We start from the raw sequence: 27,569 nt of genomic DNA on the forward strand, positions 1-27,569 counted from the left end.
GTTAGGTGTTTGGCCGAGCTCCTCCTCCTATTTGTGGTGTGCGTGTTGATGTTGTTCCACAAATGGAGGGACCTACAGTTTCAAGCCGACTCCGAACGGCAGATATTTTTATGAGGAGCTTTTTCATGGCAGAAATACACTCGGAGGTTTGCCATTGCCTGCCGAGGGGCGACCGCTATTAGAAAAATGTTTTTATTAATTTTACTTTTTGCATTCACATAAGTTTTATACTTCATGAATAATCGCGGTTCCTTTTTTATGACACAGACTGTAAATTTATGGCCTTTCAATTGGTTACACTTCGAGTGCCGGACTCTGTATCCTTGACTTCTTTTTTGTATTGATTTATATTTATATATATTTATTCGCAGCATTTATAAAAATATATTTATTCACAGCATTTATAAAAATATATTTACTCACAGCATTTATAAAAATGATTAATAAAACATAATTTTTATCGATATTTATAACTAATCCAATGCAGATCCGCAAAGGTGGCCATCCAAATTTGGCCGCAATTAATTTTAATTAAAATGTAATTAATTATTTATTTTTGAACAATCACGTTCCCTTGTAATTGTTAAAAACTATATATATAATTAGAAAGAAATATACCTGAGTTACCGAAAAAGTTCAATATGCCATCCCTCACTTGGCCGCAACCTAATGTCAGCCAGGTGAACAGGTATAATGTATTATCATGTTATCATTTATGTCATCATACCAAATTTAAGATCAATTTTTTCTCTACATGATAAGATATAGCTACGCAAAAATGCCCGCAAATAGTGGTTGCCAACGATTAAAGATAAATAAAAGCGAGAGGAACTTAACACGTTCGCGGAAGTGAATGCTATAGCATTCATTTTTATAGTGATGCAAAATGACGTGAACACTACTTCAAATTTTAAAGCCAAGTTTTGTTCATTTAATTTCATGTAACTTTAAGTTTTTGTAATTAATATACATTTCAAAGTAATGAACTATTGATTCATTAAGTACTTTCATATAACAGTTATAATACGATGTTCTGACTACTCCTTTAATATACTGTGAGCGTCAAAATAAAGGGTACAAAGCATTTTGTTATAATATGGATTTTATTTCAGTCTTTTATAACAAAACAATATATTTTAATTTCATGTTTTTTAAATTAGTATTTGATTCTCTACTAATTACTAGAAAACAACAAAAAAATAAATTACAACAACAAAAGTTGTAAGACAAAAACAAAATTTAGTGCATATTTTACACGTCAAAATAAAGTGTACAGAGATATATTTTTTTTTTAAATGATATCGATTTAGTATTTTGTTGATTTCCCTTTTGCTTTGATAACGGAAGACAGTCTTCGGGCGACTCAACTAGTTTTTTTGGCACGTCAGATGAAATTTTATCCCCCTCTTCCTTTATAGCGAGTTTCAGCATATCCATATTGGTTATTGTCCTTTTCCGGATGTGGTGGTCTAAATGCTCCCACAAATGTTCAATAGGGTTTAAGTCCGGTGACTGTGGAGGATGATCCAATATTTTAGGAGTACAATAAAGCAGCCATTCTTTTACTATTTTTGCTGTGTGCTTGGGATCATTATCTTGTTGAAAGATCCAAGATCCCTGCAAGTCTAATTTCTGCACACTGGTTAGTAAATTATTTTGTAAAATATTCAGATAATCTGTTTTGTTACCATGAACAATAAAAACCAAATTGCCAACTTGCAGCCAGGCACTGACCAGAAACTAATTAAATTGTTAAATAAAAAGTTGTGGAAAAGCTGTGTGAGGTAGAAAAATTAAAACGTTTTAAAATGGGCATCAAGCTAATTTAGGCTTAGAGGTCAGCCAATTTAAAAGAGGCCATACAATATTCCGATTCCAAAACAGTAGGTAGTGGACAAGATAGTGGCACAATTATTAGCTTTAGGGATAATTCGAGAATCAAAGTCTTTGTATGCATCTCCCATCGTCTTAGTGCGAAAGTCAAACGGTGAAGATAGGCTTTGCGTCGATTTCCGAGAACTACAATAAGTAAACACTGTTACTGAAAATCAGTTATGGTTGATGCCAACAATAAACGGAGTATTGACCACGCTAGCAGATAAGATGTTCTTCACCACACTCGACGTGATGTCAGGTTATTACCAGATCAAGCTGGAAGAGAACTCGAGACCTTTTACCGCATTGGTCACTTACAACGGGCACTGCGAATTATCCAGGAAACCGTTTGGGTTGCGTAATGTCCATATTCGTTTCAACGAATGATGCCAAATTTAGTAGCACCCCTTAGCAGCAAGTGGTCAGCTACGTTGATGAAGTGATAATCGCCAATCACACTGAAGATGAAAATTTATTGTATTTGAAAGAATTTTTTCAGATTATTGAGCAAGAAGAGTTGACGCTGGGTAATACATAGATGAAAATGGCGCTAGGTCAAGCGTGATGAAAATAGACGCAATTAAAAACTTTCACTAACCTGCAACCAACTGGAGGTTCGCCTATTCCTTGGGCTTACGGTTTTTTTCCACAAGTTTATCAACGGGTCTGCATTTACTGCGAAGCCACTAACGCGGACTTGACTAAAAAGAATATTGAATTTATATGGAATTGAACATGAGAAGATCCGTTTCGAAAACTGATTGGACTAATTGCGAGCTCACCAGTTCTTGCTATTCACGATGTAGCAAAAGACCAGAGTCGCACACTGATGCTTCGAGCATTGGACTTGCTGCGATTCTTCTACAATGGTAACCTGAGAGCGGTAGCATATTTAACAAAGCGTGCATTGGCAATAAAGGCAATTATCGGTGGCTTAAGGGGTGCGATACAGTCTGCGCATAGGGCTCAAATCAAATCATCGGCTCTTCAAATTAAACAGGAATGATCAACCACAACTTGTTGTGCCAAAAGGAATGAGATGGCGAAAAGTGAAGCTATCCCTCACTAAAAAAAACACACTTTATAAAGAATCAACCACTTATTTTTAAACTTCAAAACCATATGGTCACACTTGGCAGGTTCGTTATGTTCTGTTCCCCTCGCTAGGTCTAGAGATACGCCAAAAACCGTGGTCTTGTATTTTCTCCCACTGCGGTTCATTTGCATAAGAATACTAACGAACAGTGGGCTATATGGTTAATAAAAAGCTCAAAAAGCAAAAAAGGTAATTGTAATCCCTTTTTTGCCAACCACAATCTCCAATTCTCCTTAATTCTGGCTCTATACTTGTATACGTGTAAACGGTTCAGTGGGCACGCTATATAAATATTAGAGCATTAACAAAGTTATCGAGCAAGATTCGCCAATAGCGAGACGGGAAAGGCAAAGCAGCGAACTGAAGAAGAGTTAAATTAGAATGTAATACAAAGATACTTGAGGTAGAGGTGGTAAGAAAAATAACAGATACATGGTTGAACAGCAAATAAAATAACGTAGAACAAAATGATGAATGTGGCTGGTCGTTCAATGGATTGGTAGATGAGTTGCTCATAAATACCACAACTACTAGCTTACTGAGTCAATACAGGCAAAAATATGCAAGCAGCATATTAACTCTTGTTTGTTTCGCGATATAAAGGGTAATCAATTTAAAAGTATCGGATTTTAAATTCAAATAAAACAACGAAAATTCAAATAGATTGGATAATCCTTATTATTGTTGTGTAGAACCATTCATGCCATTTGTTTTTTTAAAGATAATCACTGTTAAAAGATTGCCGCAACTGCATCGTAATTCAGTCATCCAATTTTGAATGATTCTCTGGAGGACTTCGGTCGATGTCTCGTGAAAATCTTTAGTAATGTTGTCTTGCAATGCCTTAATCGAAGCTGGTTTATCCACAAAGCATTTATACACAACTAAAAGTCCAAAGGAGTGATATCAGAGATAAATTGCTCACTAAAACGAAAAACGCAGCAAATCCCTTGCTTCATGGGCTGTATGGCAAGGAGCTCCGCCTTCTTGGAACCAAATGTTGTGAAGATCAAATGCTTCAGTCTAAATATGACAATTTTGCTTATTGTGGTAGCCATTAAGCCAGAAACGTAGGACGGTTATGTTCACTATAACGCGATACACACTTTCCACAGAGCGTCGAATTTTGTAATACAATTGTACGATTTGTAAACGTTATTGAGGCGTACGTCTTTCCATAATGAAAAGACAATAAATACTAAAAAAAATTATGTATTTAGTTTAAGAGTAGTCGCGCGTTATCTGTCAAAAAATTCCCATTGGAAAAAATAGCTCCAATCTGATCAACTTTTAGAAACGAGCAGCGTATGGCGACCGAGTCTTCTTCTTCTTGATTGACGCGATAAACGCTTATGCGATTTTTGGCAAGTTTCTTTATCGAGCTAACCGGCGCCAGTTGGACACACCAAGTGAAGCCAAACCCTTCAGAGCCGGAGCGCTGGATCTTTATTCGCTGCGCTACGTCTATGTCGTCGTAAAGCTTAAACAGCTCATCGTACCATCGCCTGCGATATTCGCCGTTGCCAACGTGCAAAGGTCCAAAAATCTTCCGCAGAATCTTACTCTCAAGCACTCCAAGCGACGCTTCATCGGATATTGTCATCGTGATTTCACATGATTAGAATCTTGTAGAGTGTTAGTTTTGTTCGTCGAAAGAAGGCTTAGTTAGGACTTAGCTGCCTACTTAGTCCAAAGTAGCACTTGTTGGCATTGTTATAGGTTAAATGCAGGTTCCTAAATAAACGAAGTCTTTTACAACCTCGAGATCATAACTGTAAACACTGACGTGGGTGCCGATACGTGAGTGCGCCGACTGTTTGTTTGATCACAAGAGGTACTTCGTTTTGTCCTCGTTCACCACCAGACCCATTCGTTTTGCCTCTTTATCCAGTTCGGAAAAGGGAGAACTTACAGCGCGGTTGTTAAGGCCAATGATGTCAATATCAGCGACATACACCAACAATTGCACGGTCTTATAAAAAATTGTGCCTGAGCGATTAAGTTCTACGGCTCGTACGATCCTCTACAACATAAGGTTAAAGCAGTCACATGACAGCGAGTCACCCTGTCTGAAACCTCGTTTGGTATCAAACGGGTCAATTCTGACGGCGCTGCTCGTATTGAGCAACGTCATCTTGCATAGCCGTATTAGTTTTGCGGGGATACCAAATTCAGACATCGCGGTGTTCAAGTAACTCCTTTCCGTACTGTCGAATGCAGCTTTCAAATCGACGAAAATATGGTGTGTGTCGATTCTCCTTTCATGGGTCTTTTCCAAGATTTCGCGTATTGTGAATATTTGGTCCGTTGTAGACTTTCCAGGTCTAAAGCCACACTAATAAGGTCCAATCAGTTGGTTGATGGTGGGCTTCAGCCTTTCACACAATACGCTCGCTAGAACCTTATAGGCGATGTTCAGAATACGAGTCCCACGATAATTGGCACATATTGCAGGATCACCCTTCTTATGGATTGGGCAGAGCACATTTAAATTCCAATCGGCAGGACCATATTTTGCATAGGAGCTGATGAATATTTGAATAGCTAAGCCGGCAGTCTCTCGGCGCCCGCGGTCGATCGCCGCCTTTGTTCTTACAGGAAAACGAACCGGTCTTAAAACCTTCTGAGTGCCGCCGAACTTTGTGGTAAAATTTTCGGGCGTTGTTCCTATTGGCCAGCATCTCAAGCTCCTCGCACTCACGTATTGGCCTCTCATTTTTTCTATCTGATAACACGTCTGTCTTCCTTTCTTAGCCCGGTAGCGATCCCATATGGCTCGCGTTGATCCCGTTCGCAGCATGGTTTTATAGGCAGCATGATATTCCTCGTCGTACCAACGGTTTTTTTAGGTTCACCGGAATTCGATTTCTTCTTCGGTGGCGGTACGTGGAGAGCGAAAAATGTTGTTCCATTGCTCGTGCATGCCGGATTTTTGGGCAGTACTCACTGAGGACAGGACTGAGAGTCGAGTGGCGAATCTTTCGGCTGCCTGTTGTGATTGTAGCTTTTCGATGTCGAACATTCTTTGCGTAGGTAGATGCACGTTTTTTGCCGCACAGAGGCGTGTGTGCAGTTTGGCTGCAACAAGGTAATGATCCGAGTCAATGTTGGGTCCTCGGATCGTACGTACATCTAATACACTAGAAGCGTGTCTTCCATCTATCACAACATGATCGATCTGGTTTCGTTTTTCCAAATCAGAAGACAGCCAGGTAGCTTGGTGTATTTTTTTATACTGGAGTCTGATAATGCAGACTATCATGTTTCTGGCCCCTGCGAAGTCGATCAGCGTCTGTCCGTTACCGGATGTTTCGTTGTGCAGGCTGCAGTTTTCGACTGTGGGACCAAAAATTCCCTCCTTGCCCACCCTGGTGTTGAAGTCGCCAAGCACGACTTTTATGTCGTGGTGGGGGCAGCGCTCATAGAAACGTTCCAGGCGCTCATAGAGGGAATATTTGGTCGCATCGTCCTTCTCTTCCGTCGGGGCGTGGGCGCAACTGAACGATATGTTGAAAAATCTCGCTTTGATGCGGATTAATGCGAGACGCTCGTCCACAGGAGGGAACGACAGTACTTAGCGACGAATTCTCTCTCAGACAACAAATCCCACCGAATTTGCGCTCCTTACATGACAGCTGTAGTAGACGTCGCAAGGTCCTATATTTCTTTGCCTTTTCCCATCCATTGCATCTCTGAAATGGCAGTGCAATCAGCCGGGCAGAGGCACTTTCCCCACCGAACATTCCAGGTGCATGCCCTCAAATCATTATCCGTAGTTCGTTTGCAGGGATTTTTACGTGGCGGGTCACAAACCCGGCGCACAACCAGCAATCCTTCTCACGTTGGCTCCTTCCCGAACGGGTGCTCGGAAGCTACCCAGAGGGTAATTGGGTTAGTCCAGGAAGTTGTGAACTGCTTGAACCATATGTAGGAGAATCGTCCTGGCCACTCCCAAGTGAATGGCGATCAGTAACTTTCCCCACTTGCGTGGACTTCTACATATGGCGACCGAGAGTGATCAAGAAAAAAAGCAGTATACTCATAGCAGCTTTTGATGCTTTGACGCAAGCTAAATAACTATCAACAACAATGGTCTATAATAATTAGTATAAGAACAGCAGTTGTTGAACATTCTTTGCTACGCATAAGTATACCTATCCTTGACTCCTCTATGGCATTGCTCACACCAGCACCCCGAAATGCTCAATAATTCCAAAAATAAAAAGATTTTTAAGGTGCGTTGTCATTCTGCGTAAAGAGAACTTCTACGTTAAAATACTACCGCCGGGCATTTCTTATATGCACATATCGTCATCAAAATAGGTACCCTCCACGTTCATATGGAAAATGCATGTTTTTTAAATTACTAATAACAGGTGCTCAACTGTATTTGGTTTTTATTTAATAAATAATAATTAATGCCAATAGGAACAAAAAGGAAACATTCATATGGTCATTAAAATAGGTACAAAATAGAAATTGATACGATACAACAAGAATTTAGTGATATTATTAAAAATGCTTTTTAAATTATCGAAGTTTAATCAATAACTACTGTGTCCACCGTGATTGCTAACGACTTTTTGTATTGGATTTGGCATAGATTTGATAATCATATGTTTCTTCGGGAGTGGAATCCTGGATATTTTTGAAGGTTTCCTTACCTATCCGCTTCCTTAAATTTCCCAAAGGTTTTCAGTGGGGTTTGGGTTGAGTGAATGGCTTGGGGACCCCATATCATTAACATTATTTTGTAAAAACCATTAATGTACTAACATTGAGCTGTGTTTTGAGCCATTATCTTAAATAGAAAACCACCGAAGTGGCATATTCTCCTCAGCAAATGGTAGCAACACTTCTTGAAGTATGTCCTTGTACACAAATTTGCCAATTTTATTGATTATGAGGTGAATGGGTCCATACCAAGAGAAGCATCCCCAAAATCATTATGTTGCCGCCACCGCCCTTTACTGTTGTTTTTTGTGAACCGTGGAGTAACTCTTGTTTGTTTGAAATTTGTTTTTGTTTCATCGCTCCAAAATATGTTATACCATTTTTTCATACTCTCTGGTCCACACCATATCCGTTGTCACGCAAAATTACATTTTATGAAAATGATCGAATATGTGTAACCAATAATTAACGGGACTTTTAAATTCACAATAAAGCATTGTCATTAGCGCAAAAAAAGCGAAATTTCAATAGCGGCCTTAAATTTTTCCGAATGGCACAATCGATAGATAAAGGCAGTCTACCACCACTTGACGTTTTGATCCAAGGAGAGGCCTTGAAGGTCATCTGCAGGCTGATACACAATGGGAATTGGTACAGCCCCTGTCCGACTTTGGACAACAGAGAAGACATGGACTTCAATGCAACGATCCTCGCCATGCCTCTTGACTCCATGCCATCAAGAGTCATGAAAAGAGATCAGTGTGGTGCTGCCAGAGGCTCAATTGTGGTCAAACTCTGAAAATGAGCCCGGCAAACACTGTTTTCGCATTTTCACGGATGGCTCCAGGACCGAGCTCTGGGGTCTATGTGGAATCCAGCGGGATAAGACTACACTTTGCTCATGGAATGCACGCATCTGTGTTTCTAGCGGAGGTGTATGCTGTTCAAGAAGCGATGAACTTTGTTGTGGAAAACAGATTGAGAGGTAGATCTGTATGTTTCTACAGCGACAGCAAAGCTGAGCTCATAGCCTTAGACAGTCCTCCAACTCCAAGGGTAGTTGCGTAATGTAAATCCACTGAACTATGTTGGTAGACATTATACTATTCTGATGCTATCATGGGTCCCGGGACACGTGGATATCACGGGTAATGAGATCTTTGACTCTATAGCTAGTATGATGCCAAAGAAATTGGCCTCAGAGCCCGTTCTGCCACTCCCTACTGCAGCCATCAAATCCACGGTTAACAAACCGGTTACTTTAACCCACAAGCGAGCCTGGCAGGCTGAGGGAGGCTACAGATGGACAAAACTGATGTTACCTGTCATGTCCGACAGACTGTCGCAGATCCTTCTGTCATCAGGCAGAAGGGACTGTAGGCAGCTAGTTGGACTGAGGGCGGGAAACTTTCTATGGGCGAAGCACATGGAAAAGGTTGCACTCTGCCCAGCATGTGGAGAGGAGGATGAGACGGCGGATCACTTTCTGTGCGTCTACCCGGCCTTCGCTCGAATCAGATTTGAGATCTTTGGCGCTGATGTGTTAATAAGCAACCACCTTGGCTCCTTGGTATCACAAGATCTACTCAGATTTCTTCGGAGTTGACTATATGTGTATGTATATTGTATATGTGTATGTATATTGTATATGTGTATGTATATTTACAAATATATGTATGTACGCGTGCGTATTACTGCATTGTAATAATGCGTGTCATACTTACTTGCGGTGGATCCCAAACGCACTCGCCAGTTGTAAGATTGGCATACATGTGCTCCTTGGTGCGTGGCTCGATGATTTCCACCCATTCTATCCTGTAAGAGAGAAAACGCCAACAAATACATTAAAAGGATAAGCATACAAATTTTGGATATAAAAATCGTAGCAATATTCATGTGGGGACACCACAACTAGATTAAGCTTATTACATTCTTAATAATTATCCTTTAATTTGTTCATATACTTGTATTGATTCTTAATACTTTGAAATGCAACCATGTGTGACTTTTCATATGCCTCTAACTATTAGGGGGCGTGATGTGCTGAACACTGTCACCTGTTACCGCCACTCGGTAACGCCGAACCCGAAAAGGTATATTTATGAGTGGGTCCAAACTTGGTGGTCTTAAAGTGAGCGTTACGATGCATTTGGTTAGGGTGTTGACGGTAGCTCCAACACCTTCATATTACATTTACGACGATATAACTTCAACAAGTTTTCCAAGCGATCCGTGACAAAACTAACCTGCGATCCAGGATCGCACAATAAACTAGCCACGTTCTGAACCGATGCTTCTCCAAATGCACATGCAAGCGATGTTGCATGAAGAGTGATGGCTGGGAAATGGAAGTTTGCTAAGACTGTACACTTATTACCGTCGTTTTGTTCCAGGATTCGCAAATGTTTCCCGGAGTCTCGGGAAAAAAGATAGTTGTAAATAAAGATACTAGCGTATGCAGAATAGGAGGAATACAGGGGCGGATCATCAATGGGCAAGAAAAAATTATCACATACTACAGCAAAGTCCTCGGAGAGGACTGTGTGACCAGAAAGGAGCTGTTAGCTGTGATTGAGAGCGTGAAGCATTTCTACAAATACCCGTTCGGACAACGATTCCAGTTACGAACAGACCATGCAGCATTGAGATGGTTACTCAAGTTCAAGCATCCGGAAGGACAAATTGCACGGTGGATCGAAAGGCTGCAAAATTATGATTTCGAGATTGAGCATGGAAAAGGAGAACAACATGGAAATGTTGATGTACTATCTCGGCGGCCTAGTGCTATAGAGTGTAAGGATTGTTCCAAAGTAGATTTCTCGAAGGGATAGGACATGTCACATTAATGCAGTTGCAATACGATGATCAGTCGGAAACAAGTGCAATAAGAAGTCAATTGAATGATGCTGACCTGGGAAAGATCATGGAAACGAAAGACGCCGGAGACAGACCATCTAAAAATGAAATGCCGAAAGAAAGTCCTGTGTCTAAGGTGTATTGGGTACAGTGGAATAGTCTTAAAATAATTCGTGAAGTTCTGCAACGGGTATGGGAAAGCAAAGATGGAAATCATTTCCGTGATCTGTTTATATTTCCTAATTCCAGAATTGCATCTGGGTTAGAGAAATTCCACAATGGGTCAAGTGGAGGTAATCTGGATATCACTAAAACGCTGGAGAAGATTAAGCAGCGGTTTTACTTGGTAAATTGCAGAGAATCAGTAGCTGAATGGATTCAAAATTGTGCGGAGTGTATGGCAGCAAAAGGTCCAAAGGAGAGAAGTCGTGTAACATTACAGCAATACAACGCAGATTCACCATTTGAGCGAGTGGCCATGGATGTGGCGGTCTGTTTCCAACATGTGACTCCGGCAAGAAATATGTACTCTTTGTTATGGACTACTTCAGTAAGTGGCGAGAAGTGTATGCTCTACCAAACCAGAAAGCCAAAACCATTGCTAAGGGTTTTTGTGAATTAAATTCAGACGAAGGAAAGTACTTCGAATCCGCAGTATTCAAAGAAATGGGAATTAAGGAAATACGTATGCACCACCAATCAGATGGAATGATCGAAAGATTCAACCAAAACAAACACACGAATTCGCCTTGATGGAGACAGCAGATAGCAATACAGAATTAGCCATAGGATACGAGCTGCCAGATCTAGAAATTACGATAGTTATTAAGCACATGCATGTAAGCAGAAACCGCCGTAGCCGAATGGGTTGGTCCGTGACTACCATTCGGAATTCGGAGAGAACGTAGGTTCGAATCTCCGTGAAACACCAAAAGGAATAAAAAGTTTTTTTAGCGCCCATCTGTAGGTAATGGCAAATCTCCGAGTGTATTTCTGCCATGAAATAGCTCCTCATAAAAAAACCATTTGCGTTCGGAGTCGGCTTAAAACTGTAGTTCCCACCATTTGTGAAACAGCATCAAGACGCACGCCACAAGTAGAAGAAGCTCGGCCAAACACCCACAAAGGCCAATTATAATATAAGGAGAGGCGCATGCGCATAGGGTATTCAGACTTATGTTAAGAGTGGGAGGGAGCATGTAAACGAAAAGGGATAAAGTAAGTAAATTGTTTTGCAATTAATTTGTGACTTTTACTTAACAATCTATTGATCGTACTCAGAGAAACTACTGTAAGAAATTTATTTAGATTTTAACGTTACACAATTCGTAACAATATTTCTGCATGTACTAATACATTTCATTACACTTTATGCCATTTTACGAGAACAACTTATTAGATCTACAATTTTTGTTTGTTTGCACCTTTTTCGTAAAGATCCAATATATGGTTATTTTTAATTAAATAAAACATACCTATATACATGTATCTATATAGGTATATACATATACATATATACATATGTATGAATATATTGTACAATAACATATCAAATATTAATAATATAGTGAAAATTTAGAATAAAAAATCGCGCGATTTCCCTAGCGGCGCTATTTATTTGAATAAAACATATATATATGTATATATAGTATATGAAATATTAATAATATAGCGGAAAGAACGATGCACAAAATCGGTCAAAATTGGCCCGACTGGGGATTGTAAAAGATCATCATTTTCTGACAGCTTTGACCTCGCTGAATCGAAAAATGACACTTAGAATGTTGTAAACCCTGGGGAAAGTGTTGAAAAACCACCCTCATCCCTTAATCTCAAAATATGAATATAAACTGTAAAACATTTTAATACAAAAATAGCACGAGTTTTATTCTCATATATTATTTAATTTTATAAGCAATTATAAGTAAAAAGATGTAAAATCAGATACACCCTTATCAGTTTTAAAAAACCACCCCTTTGCACCCTTACATTGAGTGAAGTAATTATCTATTGTTTTAATCATTTTTTTCATCCCAAGATTATTGTCATTAATAATATTTTTTCTCTCAAGCGAGCTGATAATTACCCCATAGAATTTTAATACCCCCTGGTATTTTTGAAACCACCCCTATTATATCCTTCTTACAAAATACAATCAAAAGTGTTCAAAAAGCCGAAAGTTGTTTCTTTTTCTAATTCATATAATCTTTGTCCTATATGAATGTTAAAAAGACTCTAGTAAACTTCAAAAACCCCACACTAAAAAAACTCACCCCCTTTACACCCCTTATATAAAAATAAATCATTAAAATTCCCAAAAAAGCGTAAGAAATCTATTCTTTTTTGCTTTCGTTACTTGCTTCTTGACCTTATTTCAAAAACATTCTAATCAATTTAAGGAGCACCTGATGGCTTAAAAAACAACCTTTTTTACATCCCTTAAAAATAAGTAATAGTCAAAACTTATATACTGATAAAAAAATAGTGTTAATATTGTCAATTTTTTTAGCAAATTAAATAATATATGAGAATAAAACTCGTGCTATTTTTGTATTAAAATGTTTTACAGTTTATATTCATATTTTGAGATTAAGGGATGAGGGTGGTTTTTCAACACTTTCCCCAGGGTTTACAACATTCTAAGTGTCATTTTTCGATTCAGCGAGGTCAAAGCTGTCAGAAAATGATGATCTTTTACAATCCCCAGTCGGGCCAATTTTGACCGATTTTGTGCATCGTGCTTTGGAATTAAAAATCGCGCGTATTTTTATTCCAAATTTTCGCCTGCGACTCAATTTTTTTTAATAAAATATATATATATATATATATATATTGTCATATAAATGGCATATTTAGACTTTAAGAGTTTAATATTATATTATTGCTCAGAGTACGCTTTATATATATAATATATATATAAATGAATCAAAAATGAATTATAGATGGCGCAAAAACTCGCAGACGAAATTGCTTCGCACTGTTGCATTTTTCCAACAAATATGTTTTTAAATATTTATTTTTTATTGGGAAAAAAGCAACATAAAAAAATAAAAAACTTATTTACTTATTTACAGATAGTTAACTAATATTGTTTTACCAGATTAGTATTTTGTACTATCATATATCCACAGTTTTTGATTACTTCTTCAAGCCGTCGCTCCATGCTTTCTATAAGCTTGCGGCATCTTTCCTTTGGAATCGAGTACCAAGCCTTCTCAACTGCGGCCCACAACTCATCAATATTTCAAAAAATTTTTTTAGTGATTTTGACCTTAACGTCATTCCACAAATTTTCTATTGGATTGAGATCAGGGCTCTGCGCCGGCCAATCCAGTACATTAATTTTTCTCTTCTGAGCCATTGCTTCACTGTCTTTGCAGTATGCTTTGGATCATTGTCCTGCATAAATGTCAAATTTAATGGCATAAACTCAAACACAAATACCTCCATTTTATTGTAGAGTATATCCAGATACTGAAATATATCTATTTTACCAACCACGCGAACATTCGGCCCAACACCATGCCAGGAAAAAGCTCCCCTAGGATTTAGCACTTGATTTTTTGGACGACGTACAATAGTTTTCTCATCTCGTCCCATCCTATTTATTTTGGTTTTGTCGGTCCAAAGTACGTTTTTCCAAAACTGAATAGATGTGTCTTTGTGGGCTTTTGCAAAGGCAAGTCGATCTTCGATATGTCTTTTTGAGAGGCTCTTTTCTCCGGCGTGCAATGTTTTCCACGTCCCATTTTTAGTAATTACTTCAAAATTTTATTTAAGAAACAAAAAAATATACTAAAATCGCTGAAATAATATTAAAGTTTTACTCTCCGCTGCACAAGTTAAAATGTGCTATTTTGTGTCCACTTCAAAACAGCAATAAGCATAAATAAAATAGAACGCAAAAAATTCTATCGGAAAAAAACGGTAAATTCCTCGCATAAATGTAAGCTTAATAAGGGTAATAAATGTAAACAAACAAATTTATTTGATCAAAGCAGAGTTCGTACTAAAAACTTAACTTAACATACAGTGAGTCAATTGTCAAAAGTCATTGCCACACTCTAAAAATCATAGTTCTCAGTGCTATAACTTTTCTTCTAATGAATATATAAAAAAATAGAAAACGGTATTTTCTAAATGTATTTATTTATTATGTATCTGAACAAAAACTAATAATTCCGACTTAGGTTTACAAGCTCAACCTTGAAAGGTAAAATAAGGCACAAATTCACATCAAAAAAAGTATTGGCACAGGCAGCGTAATCAGCTTGCTCTATTGCAGCTGTAACGCGCTAATACTTTGTGGGTCCTCCTTTAGACTGAATAACGGCCTGCAAACGTCTCTTCATACTATTTACCATTTGAAGCTTGAAGTTTCGGAAGGTGCTATTTTACTCCATTCAGCAATTATTCCCTCTTTTAGAGGATCCTTTGACGTTATGTAGTGAGATCTTGCATTCCAGAAGATGCCACACATGGTCAGGGGGGGGTAAGGGTTTGCCCTTTCAAAAACTCGATTCGGTTTTTGTCTTATCTTACTGTTTAACATCTGTAACAAAACTTTTGGAGTTATTGTCGAATTAGTCTCGTGCCTTAGCTCTGACAGGGAAGGCAGCGCGTTTTTTTCAAAACCACTTTTTGAAAGTCGGTGATCACTGCCATTTTTAAACAACTTGACCGATTCATTCCAAGCTTGGCACACATTTTCTTCATATAAAATGCCTCCCCCCAACGTTTAGTTTATTTTTTTTTTTTGACATGAAGGGGGTGTCCCGCCCAAAAAATGGCGGACATTTTCGTCTAAAATAGAAGTTTTCACATTAGACCGCCGCCAAAAATTTTTAAACGAAGAAAAAAATAAGCGGACAATGTTGGGGGGAGATTTAATGATACTTTGACTAAATTTGAATTGGTTTTGGTTTCAGATAATTTCCGACCGAGATACAGTGATCACTGCAAAATGTTTTTTCTTCAAGACTTTCCCGGTTTGACACCGGCTTATTTTTAAGTATTTCCCCATGAAAAAATTACAGAATATAGTTAAAAGTATGCTTAATAATGTACAAAAGGTTTTAATAAATTTGCTCAATCCATATTTAAGAAAAAGATTCCCAAAAATAGTTTTTTTTCGGTGATGCCGGGAAACACCCCCAAACTATCACGTTTCTCCACCGTGTTTAACTGTTTTGACGAGGTTGTGCTCTTGAAGCTCTTTATTTGCTTTCGCCAAATGTTTTGTGCTCCATCTGACCCAAATAAATTGAATTTTGATTCATCACTAACTATGGTGGTGTTCCAAAAAGCGTCGGGCTTATTTAAATGCTGTTTAGCAAGTTCTAGCCTTTTTCTTATTTACCTTTGAAATGAAGGGTTTGCGTCGAGGAACCCGGCCATGATACCCAGCCTTATATAGGGTATTTCGAACAGTTTGGGATTGAAATTGATTTCAAATGAATTTTGGAGGGTCTCACACAATTTGACAGCAGAAGTTTTTGGATTTTGTGCCACCGTGGACATCACAATTTGCTCCTGTCGTTCGGTTAATTTTTCTGGCCGGCCAGGTCTGCTCTCCGGACCTTTTTTGCCGGTATTGCAATGATGCATACCGATGTTTCGAACGCTGGACCATGATTTTTCGACAAGTTTGCCCATTTCGCGATAGGTTTTTTTTTTTTCTAAATACAGTTTTATCATTAATTGACGTAGTTCTAGGGAAATTTCAGCACCATGGCCCATTTCGGTCTATGTCCGTTGAAATCGGGATCAAAAGTGATTGCGACCCTATGCAATTCCCAAAACGTAACAGTAAGTAAAAAGCAAGAGTGGAAATAACGGAAGCTTACCATTACGACGCCAAAAGCATAAGCTAACATAAAGAATGTGCCAATACTTTTTTGATGTAAATTTGTGCCTAATTTTACCTTTTAAGGTTGAACTAAGTCGAAATTAATTTTTTTTGTTCAGATACGTAATAAATAAATACATTTGGAAAATACATTACTTGCATTAGAAGAAAAATTATAGCACTGAGAACATTGATTTTTCGAGTGTGCCAATCCTTTTTTGACTGACTGTACATATAAGGTTCACCCCCCTGTCACCTACTTCTTAACGTGATATCGCCCTGAAATTGGTGCGCTCATTAGAAGTGAAAAACGATTGGTAGTAATTGACTTTAACGCGCACCACTTTCTTCAGCACTCAAGCCTACCAAACCTTATACCTATGACCCATATGTATCATAACATCAACATCGCCATCTGGGTTGTCAATAATAACGTATTGGGCTGCTTCCCTCCTTAATAACGTCTGATTGATCTTCAGTAGTTTCTGCAGTCTATTTTTCATCTGTCTAATGGATTTCGTCCTCGTCAGTTTCTCCTTTTACGATGCTCAAGATGGTCTCTCTCCAGCTGCGCATCCATCTGCGACGACAACTCTGTGAACATTTGGGACATCTGTGCTGATATTTGTGATCATATTTACGATGCCATTTGCGACGGCATGTTTTTAGTAAGCTGCTACAACAACAACAACCATGATGATATTTGTAGTGATAATTACGATGACCATGATGATATTTCCGACGCCTTTTGCGAATACCGCGATGAAATTTTCGATACTGCAGCCATCATTGATTTTCTACCATGGTTGATGACTCTTCAGCTTCTAGCTGAAAAACATATTCATTGGCAGCGGCGCCCTCTGTCTACATAGCCTCACGCAGCTGTACTTTTAATTCTGCTTTGTTGTCAGCCATTAGTAGGCCATGCTATTCCAACTCTCTCTTAAGCTGCTGAACCTTGAGTTCGCTTAACTTTGCCATTTTCACGAATCTGTTTTTAGGACTTTGTACAACAATCCCAATTCTGACACCAATTGTTTCGAATTTTCTTACGTTCAAATCTAAATAAATTTCTCACAATAATGGAGCGATATTCTTTGCTGATTGCATAACGCTTTTTTATGCGTTTATGTCTACATTTAGAGGAATATTTATAACAATCGAATTTTAATGAAATACAAACTATTATTAAGTAGCAAAAGCTTTAAATCAAATGTGAATATTGTTCTTTTTTGGTGTTTGTACATATTTCAGTAAAATAAGCGTGTGTAATCGATCACTTTTTGAAACTTGATGAAGCCGACGATCTCATCTATCTCGTTCGTAACTCCGTTACAGTCAAATTGTAGAAGCTTGAAGCCTCTCGGTAGGACTGTTGTAACTCGGGATTTGGGGAAGCGTGGGGTTGCCTGTGAGTTCCGCTATACTTGTTACGACCTGGTGAAAATGTGCCACCGCGCCTCGGGGGCAGTTGCGGTTGCGGGTGCAGGGCTCTTCAGCAGGGGGCAACGTAGTCAGTTGTCCACCCACGGGTGGAGCGCAGGCCAAAATATCTCCGAAAGTAGCTTCAGCCATTGCACAAATTGCATTTGACGGTCTATAATACCGGCCGAAACATTGGAAAGAGTATACCAAAATTGGACTAAGCGGATGGACCATTTGAAGCGCAGTCGCTGTCAACATTTGCATGAAATAATCTTCAAACATTAAATTATATGGACTGAAAAATTTAATATATTTTTCTGAATTTTACGTGTGTTTTTGAAAAACTTTCATATTGCTCTTAAAAAATCACCCTTTACTATAGTTTCAGGGTGCAAAGCGGATCGGTGTCATGTTTGCAACCGTTTGCATCACACGGTGCTGCACCAGTACGTTGTATCCTTCCCAACTGCACCACAACTTTCGACCTTGCACACGACGAGCGCGCCAGATTGCGTTATGTTTATTGCAGGCTTGTCGTGCTTTGTGGTTCCGTATATACTACATTAAAAATACGCGGTAGACCCCCAGTAAAAACATATATCGCAATGTTCGTTTGTTTCACTTTAAAGGCAGTACATTTAGAACTAGTAGCAACACCCTTGTTCTCTGATTGTTTCATGTTCGCCCTAAAAAGGTTCATTGGATGCCGAGAGATGTCGCAGAAATTCTACAGCGACAATTCCACCAACTCCGTCGGATCCAATCGCAAGCTTCCCGAGCTTGGGGAAACATTCATGGCCCAACAAAGAAGTAGAGAAGTACGCAACGTTCGAAGGATTCACCTTCGCCTTTACACCACACAGGGTGCCGCTCTTGGGTGGGTAGGTGGGAGGCGGAAGTAAGTCCGCCAAACATCTTCTCGTGAGCGCAACCAGCAACGCGCTGCTCACCGCCAAAGAACTACAAACGCTGCTCGTCGAAGCGATACTTAACTCGCGACCCCTGGTACCACTGAGTCAGGGCCCAACGATCGAGAGGCCCCAACGCCAGCGTATCTACTAATTGGATGGCCCCTGCGAGCGCTGCCACCAGCACAGGTGTCGATGGACCCAATGCGCGTTTCCACGACAGTCGGTTCTACGTTACCAAAACGACCCGAATTTGTATCCGTCCAAGGACTGTCACTCCAGCAGCATTGCCCGTATGTAAATATGGGGAATGTTTATGCTGCTACACCAACAACAATGGACCCAATGCGCGACAGTTAGCAACTTGTTTGCTGTCTCAAGCTACAGTTTTGGCGACAGTGGTCCAAGAAATACCTGTTGGGCCTCCAACCTCGTCCTGGTCCAGGAGGACAACACACCACCGCAGCATGGGTGCTCGACCGCGTCGCCGCAATCGTACCAGGCCAAGACGACAACGTCCGCGTAGGAGACGTGGCAACCAAAACGGGCGTAATTAAGAGCCCCGGTCAGAAGCTCGCCGTGTTGCCAACAGAACTTGAAAGAACCTAATCCTGTCAAGGCTGGCCAGTGTTGGGCAAATGGCGTTTAATATTAACTTTACTTTAGCAATTAATTATACATTTAATTCATAACAATCAAATATGAATTTTTATAAATTATTCAATTTAACTGTAACTTTAAATTTTAAGTTTTGCTGTGATTTACTGTGGAATTTCATAATAACACTACATATATACATAAGATAACATAACTTAACACTGCATTTTAAAAAACATAATACATATTTACTCTTAATTAGATATAGGCCGTTAGTTAAGTTTAAGCTAAGAAATACTATATAAACCCGAAATTAAAAATAAAGAAATCAATTGTAAAGTATGCGAATGCGGTATGTATTTTCAGTAAACGAAAGTAGTATAATGTAACACCCCTTTAAAAAAAGTTTAGAACCAAGGATAGAGGGGTGTATCCCCATTTAAAGCTGATAGTTTTTAAGTAATTTATTGTTAAAGTTGTGTAATTTAGCGAAAAGTTGGTGTTGCCAGACACAAAAATAAAAGAACGAAGTTCGCATGCAGGCACCTTCACTGGAAGGCTGTTTGAAAATATGCAGTAGTTTTTGCTTTAGCTTAGAATTGAGGATTTTCGAAAATATAAACATACAGGGGTCACACAATTTATTCGTACACCCTGTGTGTAGTACGTAAAAAACTGTAGTTTTGCGCAAAATATTTGCTATGACAATATATTCTATTAGGTGACTGTAAGAATGTTCCATTCCCGATGAATTGCCACAAACAAAACTCCCGTTATTGCAACTGACACTGAGGGGTTCAAGGAAAGCAGGCAGACGTATCAAAATGCTGCAAAACATTTATTCGTGGTTTAACTAATATTGCTGAAAACGAAATAAGATACGTTTTTCTTAGTTTTTCTCACCGATTCAGTTTCAGTTGCGCGTAATATCTCGATTGAAAGTAGCTTAATGGATTGTCAGCGGATTAATTGTCAATGAAAATTGCGAGAGAAATGCGTAAAATTGTTATTAAATTGTACTTGGAAAACAAGTCTCTGCGCGAAGTTGGCAAATCGCTTATACGGTGCAAAGCGTTATTGCTAATTACGTTAATACTGGTAAATTGGAAGCTAATCACCACCAAGCCGGAAGGCGAAAAATATTGACTCCATGTGAAGAACGCGCAAAATCCAAAAATAACCTCCACGATACTATGCCGAAATATTCAAGAGTCTTTGCATAAAAAAATAAGCCCACAAGAAGTGAGTAATTGCCTGCATAACGTTGGTTATGCGGTCAGAGTGGCACGCCGCAAGCTCTACATTTCAGATATTAACAGAAAGAAGAGTTTGAAGTTCAGCAAACGCTATTTAAATGAGCCAGATTCTTTTTGGGAAAACGTCATATTCAGTGATGGGTTGAAATTTAATGTTTCCGGATCAGAACTGAATGAAAAAAAATCGTATTCCTACCGTTAAGCAAGGGGGTGCATAGCTGCATCTGGAGTAGGAAAAATGGTTCGGATTGATGATAAAATGGACAAACATTTGTATTTAAACATTTTGAAGAATAATTTGTATGATAGTGCCGTTAAACTTGGACTGGATGCTAAAGGGTTCTTGTTTCAGCAAGACAATGACCAAAACGCTCAATCACCGGATCTGAACAAAATTGAGCATGTATAGTAGCTCTTATAAAGGAGAATCAGAAAGCACAAAAAAACGTCAAAGCCGTCAAAAAAAAAACGGCTAGGACTCCTTACAATGCCCCCTCACTTGTTTTGAGAGAAATATTACGAATTTTCCAATGAAATTCACAAGAGATGTTGATTTTGGAGTTATTATGCTAAAACCAGCACCAACACTATTCAGTTAATAATAGTTTTTAAGTTACTTGTTAATAAAATTTGTCTTTTACCTTCACCAAATTTTGATACAATAAGTGCACTTATCACATTTATTTTAATAATTACACTGTGTGACAAAAAAAAAAAATTAAATAAACTTTTATGGAGACCTAGCACAACTTATGGCTACAGAAAAACTAAACAAAATGGTATAGGAGAAATTTCCAATACACCCCCAAAATCTCATTTTATGGCCATAAAACCGTTTTTCAGTAGGTTGATGTGAAGAATCACTCCTAACTTCGCCAATTTCCATCCGATTTCGAATTTGTTTTTTTAGTTCGAAAGAACAAAAACAAGCCTTTTTGACAGTGTGTTGACAATTTTTCTGAAATGACAACTGCCGAGACTGTAGACGGAAGTAGACGGAAGCATTTGGAATTTTTTTATTTTTTCTCAATTTTTTCAACTTTGACATAATTTTTACGATATTATCCGATATTGAGGATTTTTTTTAGTACACTACTGTAATAGTAAATTTAATTTTGCGTCGAATGAGCTATATTTGACTGTAATTGAATTAAAATTAATAGAGTTGTGTGAGTTTTAAGATTTTATTTTTTATTTTTGTCACACAGTGTTATTAATACTACATTAACATACACACACGTTTCTAACAGTTTTTATTTATATGTACCATAAATTAACATTTTAAATTGCATTTATGTATAACTTGCAAACTCTTGACGCGCCAGCTAAATCTATATATATAAAAGAAAGTCATGTTAGTTACACTATTTATAACTCGAGAACGGCTGAAAAGATTTGGCTGAAAATTTATGGAGAGGTAGCTTAGAACCAGGAGAAGGACATAGGATACTTTTTATCCCATTCGAACGCGTTTCCGTGAAGTCACTATAAAATGTGGTATAACAAAAACGCATCTGATATGGAATAACAAAACGCAAATAACAGCTAAACGTAATTTTGTCTATGGTTAAGTAGAAAATTTGATAATATAAATTTTGTCGGAAATATATAATCACAGTAATTTGTATTCTCTTTGAATCATCATTATCAATGCCGCGACCAAGACGATCGAATCTTTCCCGACAAAGCCGTAATGCAAGAAGGATACGAAATATTGCGAATGAAATGACTGAAGAAGCTCAAGGAATTGCCGGAAGAGCGCCGCGTTAGTAGGGCTCGACTTCGTGCTTCTCAATCACAAGAGCAAAGCGAGGCAGCCCGTGAAACGGGCCAATGAACGTTGTTTGCGAGTATTGTGGCGCATTACTCAGCAATGGCCAAAGTTTTATCAGCATCGAAAATCATCATCTGGGACGAATGCACAATGGCGCGTGCATTAAAAGCACTTAACCGAACATTGAAAGATATACGCAATGACTCGATATGTTTTGGAGGCGCAATGATTTTACTGTCTGGCGACTTCCGCCAAACACTTCCAGTAATTCCAAGATCAACAGCTGCTGACGAAATAAACGCTTGCCTCAAATCATCGAATCAATGGCGCTATGTGAAGAAACATCAGCTGACAAAAAACATGAGAGTTGCAGTACTTAATTATACATTTACTGAAGATTTCTCTGAGCAATTACTGACTATCGGTAATGGTCGAGTACCTGTCGACGAATCGAGCGGATTGATTTCATTTCCTCAGAATTTCTGTAACTTTGTCTCATCGAAAGACGAACTTATTAATAAAGTATTCCCAAATCCATTGACTGTGTAACAAATGAAGATGAAGCCACCAACTATCCAATTGAATTTTTAAACTCTTTGGATGTGCTTGGCTTACCACCGCACAATTTACGCCTAAAAGTTGGCACCGTAGTAATCATGCTTCGAAACATAAGCCCACCAAAACTTTGCAACGGTACGCGTTTGGTGGTAAATAATTGATGAACAATGTAAAGGTGAAGAAGTTCTCATTCCGAGGACCCCGATGATCCCAGCCGATCTTCCCTTTGAGTTTAAAAGACTTCAATTTACGATCCGTCTTGCATTCGCCATGACCATTAACAAATCACAGGGCCAATCCTTGAAAGTTTTTGGTCTGAATCTAGAAAATCAATGTTTCTCACATGGTCAATTATATGTGGCATGTTCACGGGTCGGAAAACCATCTGCGTTGTTTGTTCTTGCACCTGATAATAAAACAAAAAATGTCGTATATCACAAGGTGCTTAACTGAATAGTGCAATCTATTAAAGCTTTATTGAACTACTTGATTAGTAAAAAAATTAACTTAATAAAATCAAAAATCTGTTCGCCGGGTCAGCTAGTTTAATATATAAAAAAGAATATATATCATATATTCATAATATAGTGAAAATTTGGAATAAAAAATCCCGCGATTTTCGCCTGCGGCGCTATTTTTTTTTTAATAAAATATATGTGTATGTACATATATACATATATATCATATATTCATAATATAGTGAAAATTTGGAATTAATATTTGATATTTTTTCAAATACAACATATATATAATATGTATGAAATATTAATAAATTTGTCTGAATACAAATCTAGATACACGCACCAAATACAAATGTAAACTCAAAATGCATACAATCAAACAAACTTTACTAAAAATCACAAACTTTACTATATATATATTTATTATCTTCTAAAATTGTTTATTTATAAGATGTCTGGCAGCACTTCTTGTTGAAATAACCAAAATAGGAGAATTCTTGGTCAATTTTACAAATTTTGAAATGAAATAACTTAAAAACTATAACACCTCGCCAAGTGAGGTTTTCACCTTTAGATAGTAGAATGCCCCCTATAACCCCAATCAAAACCCAATCAATGTTTTTTTGCATGCGGCATTACTGACGAATTATAAAAAACATGCACATTTTGAAATCGCTCTCACGAGAAAGAGTTTCGCAGCTAGTTATCTATGGCATAGTTCGCTTTGACATCAATTACTGCGATATTGAAAACTAAAGGGGATGGGCTACCAAAGTTATATATGTGTACATATATTGTTTCAACCGCAGCTCCAGCAACCATGTACAGATTTGGCAACACTTACAAAAAACCCGCTTTCCACCAATCCAACCCAACAAGCGCATCCCCTTACATACGTATTTATATTTACTTCATAAACATTTCGTTTTCTTATACACTATTCTATTTAACAGCATTACCCATCCTTTGTAAATTGCTTGCTTTGAAAATTAGCACTGCCGTCCATATCAACCGCCCACCCACCCACGGGAATACAGTGTGCTTTGAGTTGGATTGCAATATCAGCTAATTTTCGACAATCGAACACTTATTTCCTTTCCATACACTGGTGAAAATACAGTACATTAAAAAATTTCCTGGCATATACTATAACTTCGGAATATGTATGTAAGATATTCACTAATTTTCACAAATATCGTTGCGGTATACACCTTTCACTGCTGCAACTCGAACTCATTTTCGCCTTCCACCGTGTAGCAGAATTTTCCAAAGGTCGCTATTGTAACTCGTCGCCTTCTGCCTTGTAGCGCCCTTATAAATTTTTACGTACTGCACTTTGAACTAATTTTTATAGCTTTTTCCACATGAAAAATTATATTTTCTACGCACGCACAGACACTTCAAAATGTTTTATAACAGCCTTATTTACACATTTCTAGTGAGTGAACTGAGATTTTCCTCTATTTTTCACTGTGGGAACACCACTACACTCGTTTCCACTTCCTTTTTTCTTCATCATCCCTACATTTCAAATCTAGACGAATTGTGCAATTTTCTGTTGCACTACGCCATGAATACAAGGTATTGTGAATATAAAAGCTAATGAATTTTTGTCTTCAGCGAGGTTTTTATTCAATATCGACCAAGTTGAATATTTATATGAATGAAATTTTTCGCGACTAACGCGACTTTTGTTGCTCACTCACACGCATGACACAAATGAAGCAACTTAAGAAATAAATCCAAATGTCATGAAAGAGAGCTAAATAACCGATTTCCTCAGAAAATTGAGAAGGTTGAGAACGGAATGAATAGGCAAAGAATAAAAGAAAATGTACTCCTAAATCTGGTTCCGTATTAGCAAAAGAAAGAAACTATCAGAGTCTTATCGATAAACTAGTAAAAATCAAAATCTTTGTTTAACATTTCAGATGCCTTAAAGCACATTTACATATGCAGTGAATAGCAATAAATCCCAAATTAATCTACCCGTTGACATATGGTAGATTACCTGCAAAATTGACAATCAGCCGTCAATACTGTTTTGAGAGGTTTTTCTTCATAGAAATTATTTTGGTGGAATATTTCAATGTTTTTGGTTTCTTTAATTATTATTAACAATATGAAGAAAATACAAGGAGAAAGAATAGCTAATTTTATTGCGCAATTGGCTGCTAAAAATAAATAGGAAATCCGTATGCAATGTTTACTGAGGTTGCAAAAAATGATGGCAGCAATACGCATGCGAAATTTAATATTAAATTGTATAATAAGCAAGAACAGACCAAAGCGTTTATGGACACACGTAAGTAAATGTGTTTGTTTTTGTTTTTATTAGTGAATATAATAAGTGTTCTAGTTGAGGCATGGCAAGTTCTGAGAGCTAGACATTCCTTGCAGCACCGACCAGTTTTTTAAGGAGTGCTTTAGGATGAGCCGGGATTCCTTTGCCCTTTTATGTAACGAAGTCATGCCCATTGCAAAAACTGATACAACGTATAGGAAATGCATCCCTTTAGGACGATCGGCAGACCGCTCGGAGTATCAAAAGGAAGCGTGTGCAACATTTTGCAGGATTTTTTTTCAGTTAGTATTTACGCAGCAGATTTCTTACCCAAGAGAAAATTGAAGAGTGTGTTAAGGGATTTGAGAAAAAATGATTTCCACAATGTTTGGGTGCTGTCGGTAAGTGTATATATTTTACTTAATGCTCAAAGATCTCATATACTTACGTTTAATTAACTTCAGATGGATGCTATATTGAAATAAGACCTTCAGCCAGTGATGCTGTAGACTATTATAACTATAAGGGTCGGTACTCAATGGTTTTGTATATAAGATCGATGTAAATACTGAACTTAATTTTTCATAAGTATAGGTTTATATATTATATATAAAAGTTGGAGCACCCGGCCACTGCAATGATTCTCAAATTTTCGAGCCGTCGTTATGTAACAGAATTCTTCAAAGCCCTCTTCTCAGCGAGAATACGAAACCAATTTTGGTACAAATGTTCCAGTCGTTGTGCTAGGAGACTCAGCGTTTCGCTTTACAGAGTTTCTAATGAAGCCTTACCCTTACAACTCTACGGCCGGATACAGGGAAAAGATTTTTAATTACCAACATTCCAAGTCTAGAAGAGTAGTAGAGAATGCTTTCGGTCACTTGAAAGCAAGGTTTAGAAGAATTAGTAAAGGCATTGATAATGACATCAAAAATGTATCGTCAATAATAAAATATTGCTGTATTTTGCACAATTTTGTAAATGAACATAATGGTAACATTAAAACAAATGGATCCAAGGCCAAACAAATTTCGAATTCGTTAATCAACGAGAGCAACCAGAGCCTACGTACTATACTCAGGACCACAACGTCAGCGCAGAAAAAATCGAGAATCAATCGCTTCGTTTTTATCTTCCTTTTAAATTTCACATTTTTCTTTTTAAACTAAGTTTTTTATTATTAAATTAATTAAACCTACTTAAAGTACTAACAATTCCTTCTGCAAACTTAAATAAAAATAATTCATTTATCACCTGACGAGAACACAAAGCCTTTTGTCGCTATTTCCACGGCCATGTCTGCATATACATGCGTATTTCTTTTGTAGCCTCGTAGTTGCGGCAGCTTCTCTTCCCACAACTTCAAAAGAAACTCGACCGCCTCTCTATACCAATGCTATCGCTTTTTTCCATAAAATGAACCCATAATTAATTATATTTAACAAACATTTTATTAGAACTATGTTTGCAGACCAATTTCCTTTGGCGGCGTCCATTTCATCTAGTTTTTATTTTGATATTTCTCCTCACACTCGTAATAATAATTATCGATGACACAGAAAACACAGGGTTGTATGCCAAAAAGTATCGTTATTATCTAGGATTATTTTATAATCTCAGATTGTGGGAGAGAAATTTTTTATGGGAAATCATGCTTTTTAATCTCGGATTTTGAGCTAAGCGAAAAAAGTAGATCATCTACTTATATGTGAACATATTATAAAAATACGTTCATATATCCAGTAATTAGCAATAAATCCACAAAATAATCTATCCGTTCACGTATGGCAAAATTGACAATTAGCTGTCAATACTGTTTTAAAAGGTTATTCTTCAGAGAATTTGTTTTGTAGAATATTTTGGAGTTTTTGGTTTGTTTAATTATCATTAACGATATAAAGAAAAGACAACTCGAAGGAATAGCTACTCTAATTGCGCAATCTTTAAAATACGTCTA

The 27,569-nt window shown here is 37.8% G+C and overlaps 1 protein-coding gene and 1 long non-coding RNA gene across 4 annotated transcripts in view; both read right to left on the reverse strand.

The window, feature by feature from the left end:
• The window catches only part of LOC128871849 (filaggrin-2), a 57,729-nt gene extending 32,563 nt beyond the window's left edge, over window positions 1–25,166 (reverse strand). For 2 of the 3 annotated variants that reach the window (XM_054113966.1, XM_054113964.1), the window contains exons 1-2: window positions 24,288–24,532; window positions 9,370–9,460 (exon numbers count right to left, since the gene is read on the reverse strand). In XM_054113966.1, coding sequence (XP_053969941.1) covers window positions 9,370–9,460; window positions 24,288–24,334 — 138 coding nt within the window. In that variant the 5' untranslated portion in view covers window positions 24,335–24,532. The other variant, XM_054113965.1, reaches the window with a different exon arrangement.
• A 1,382-nt stretch (window positions 25,167–26,548) lies between these two features.
• LOC128871851 (uncharacterized) lies at window positions 26,549–27,303 on the reverse strand. The gene is made up of 2 exons (XR_008456067.1): window positions 27,086–27,303; window positions 26,549–27,014 (listed from the first exon to the last, which is right to left on the reverse strand). It is a non-coding gene; the product is annotated as an uncharacterized LOC128871851 (long non-coding RNA).
• Between the last annotated feature and the right edge of the window lie 266 nt (window positions 27,304–27,569).

The sequence above is a fragment of the Anastrepha ludens genome, chromosome 2 (assembly GCF_028408465.1).
Source record: "Anastrepha ludens isolate Willacy chromosome 2, idAnaLude1.1, whole genome shotgun sequence".
NCBI lineage: Eukaryota > Metazoa > Arthropoda > Insecta > Diptera > Tephritidae > Anastrepha > Anastrepha ludens.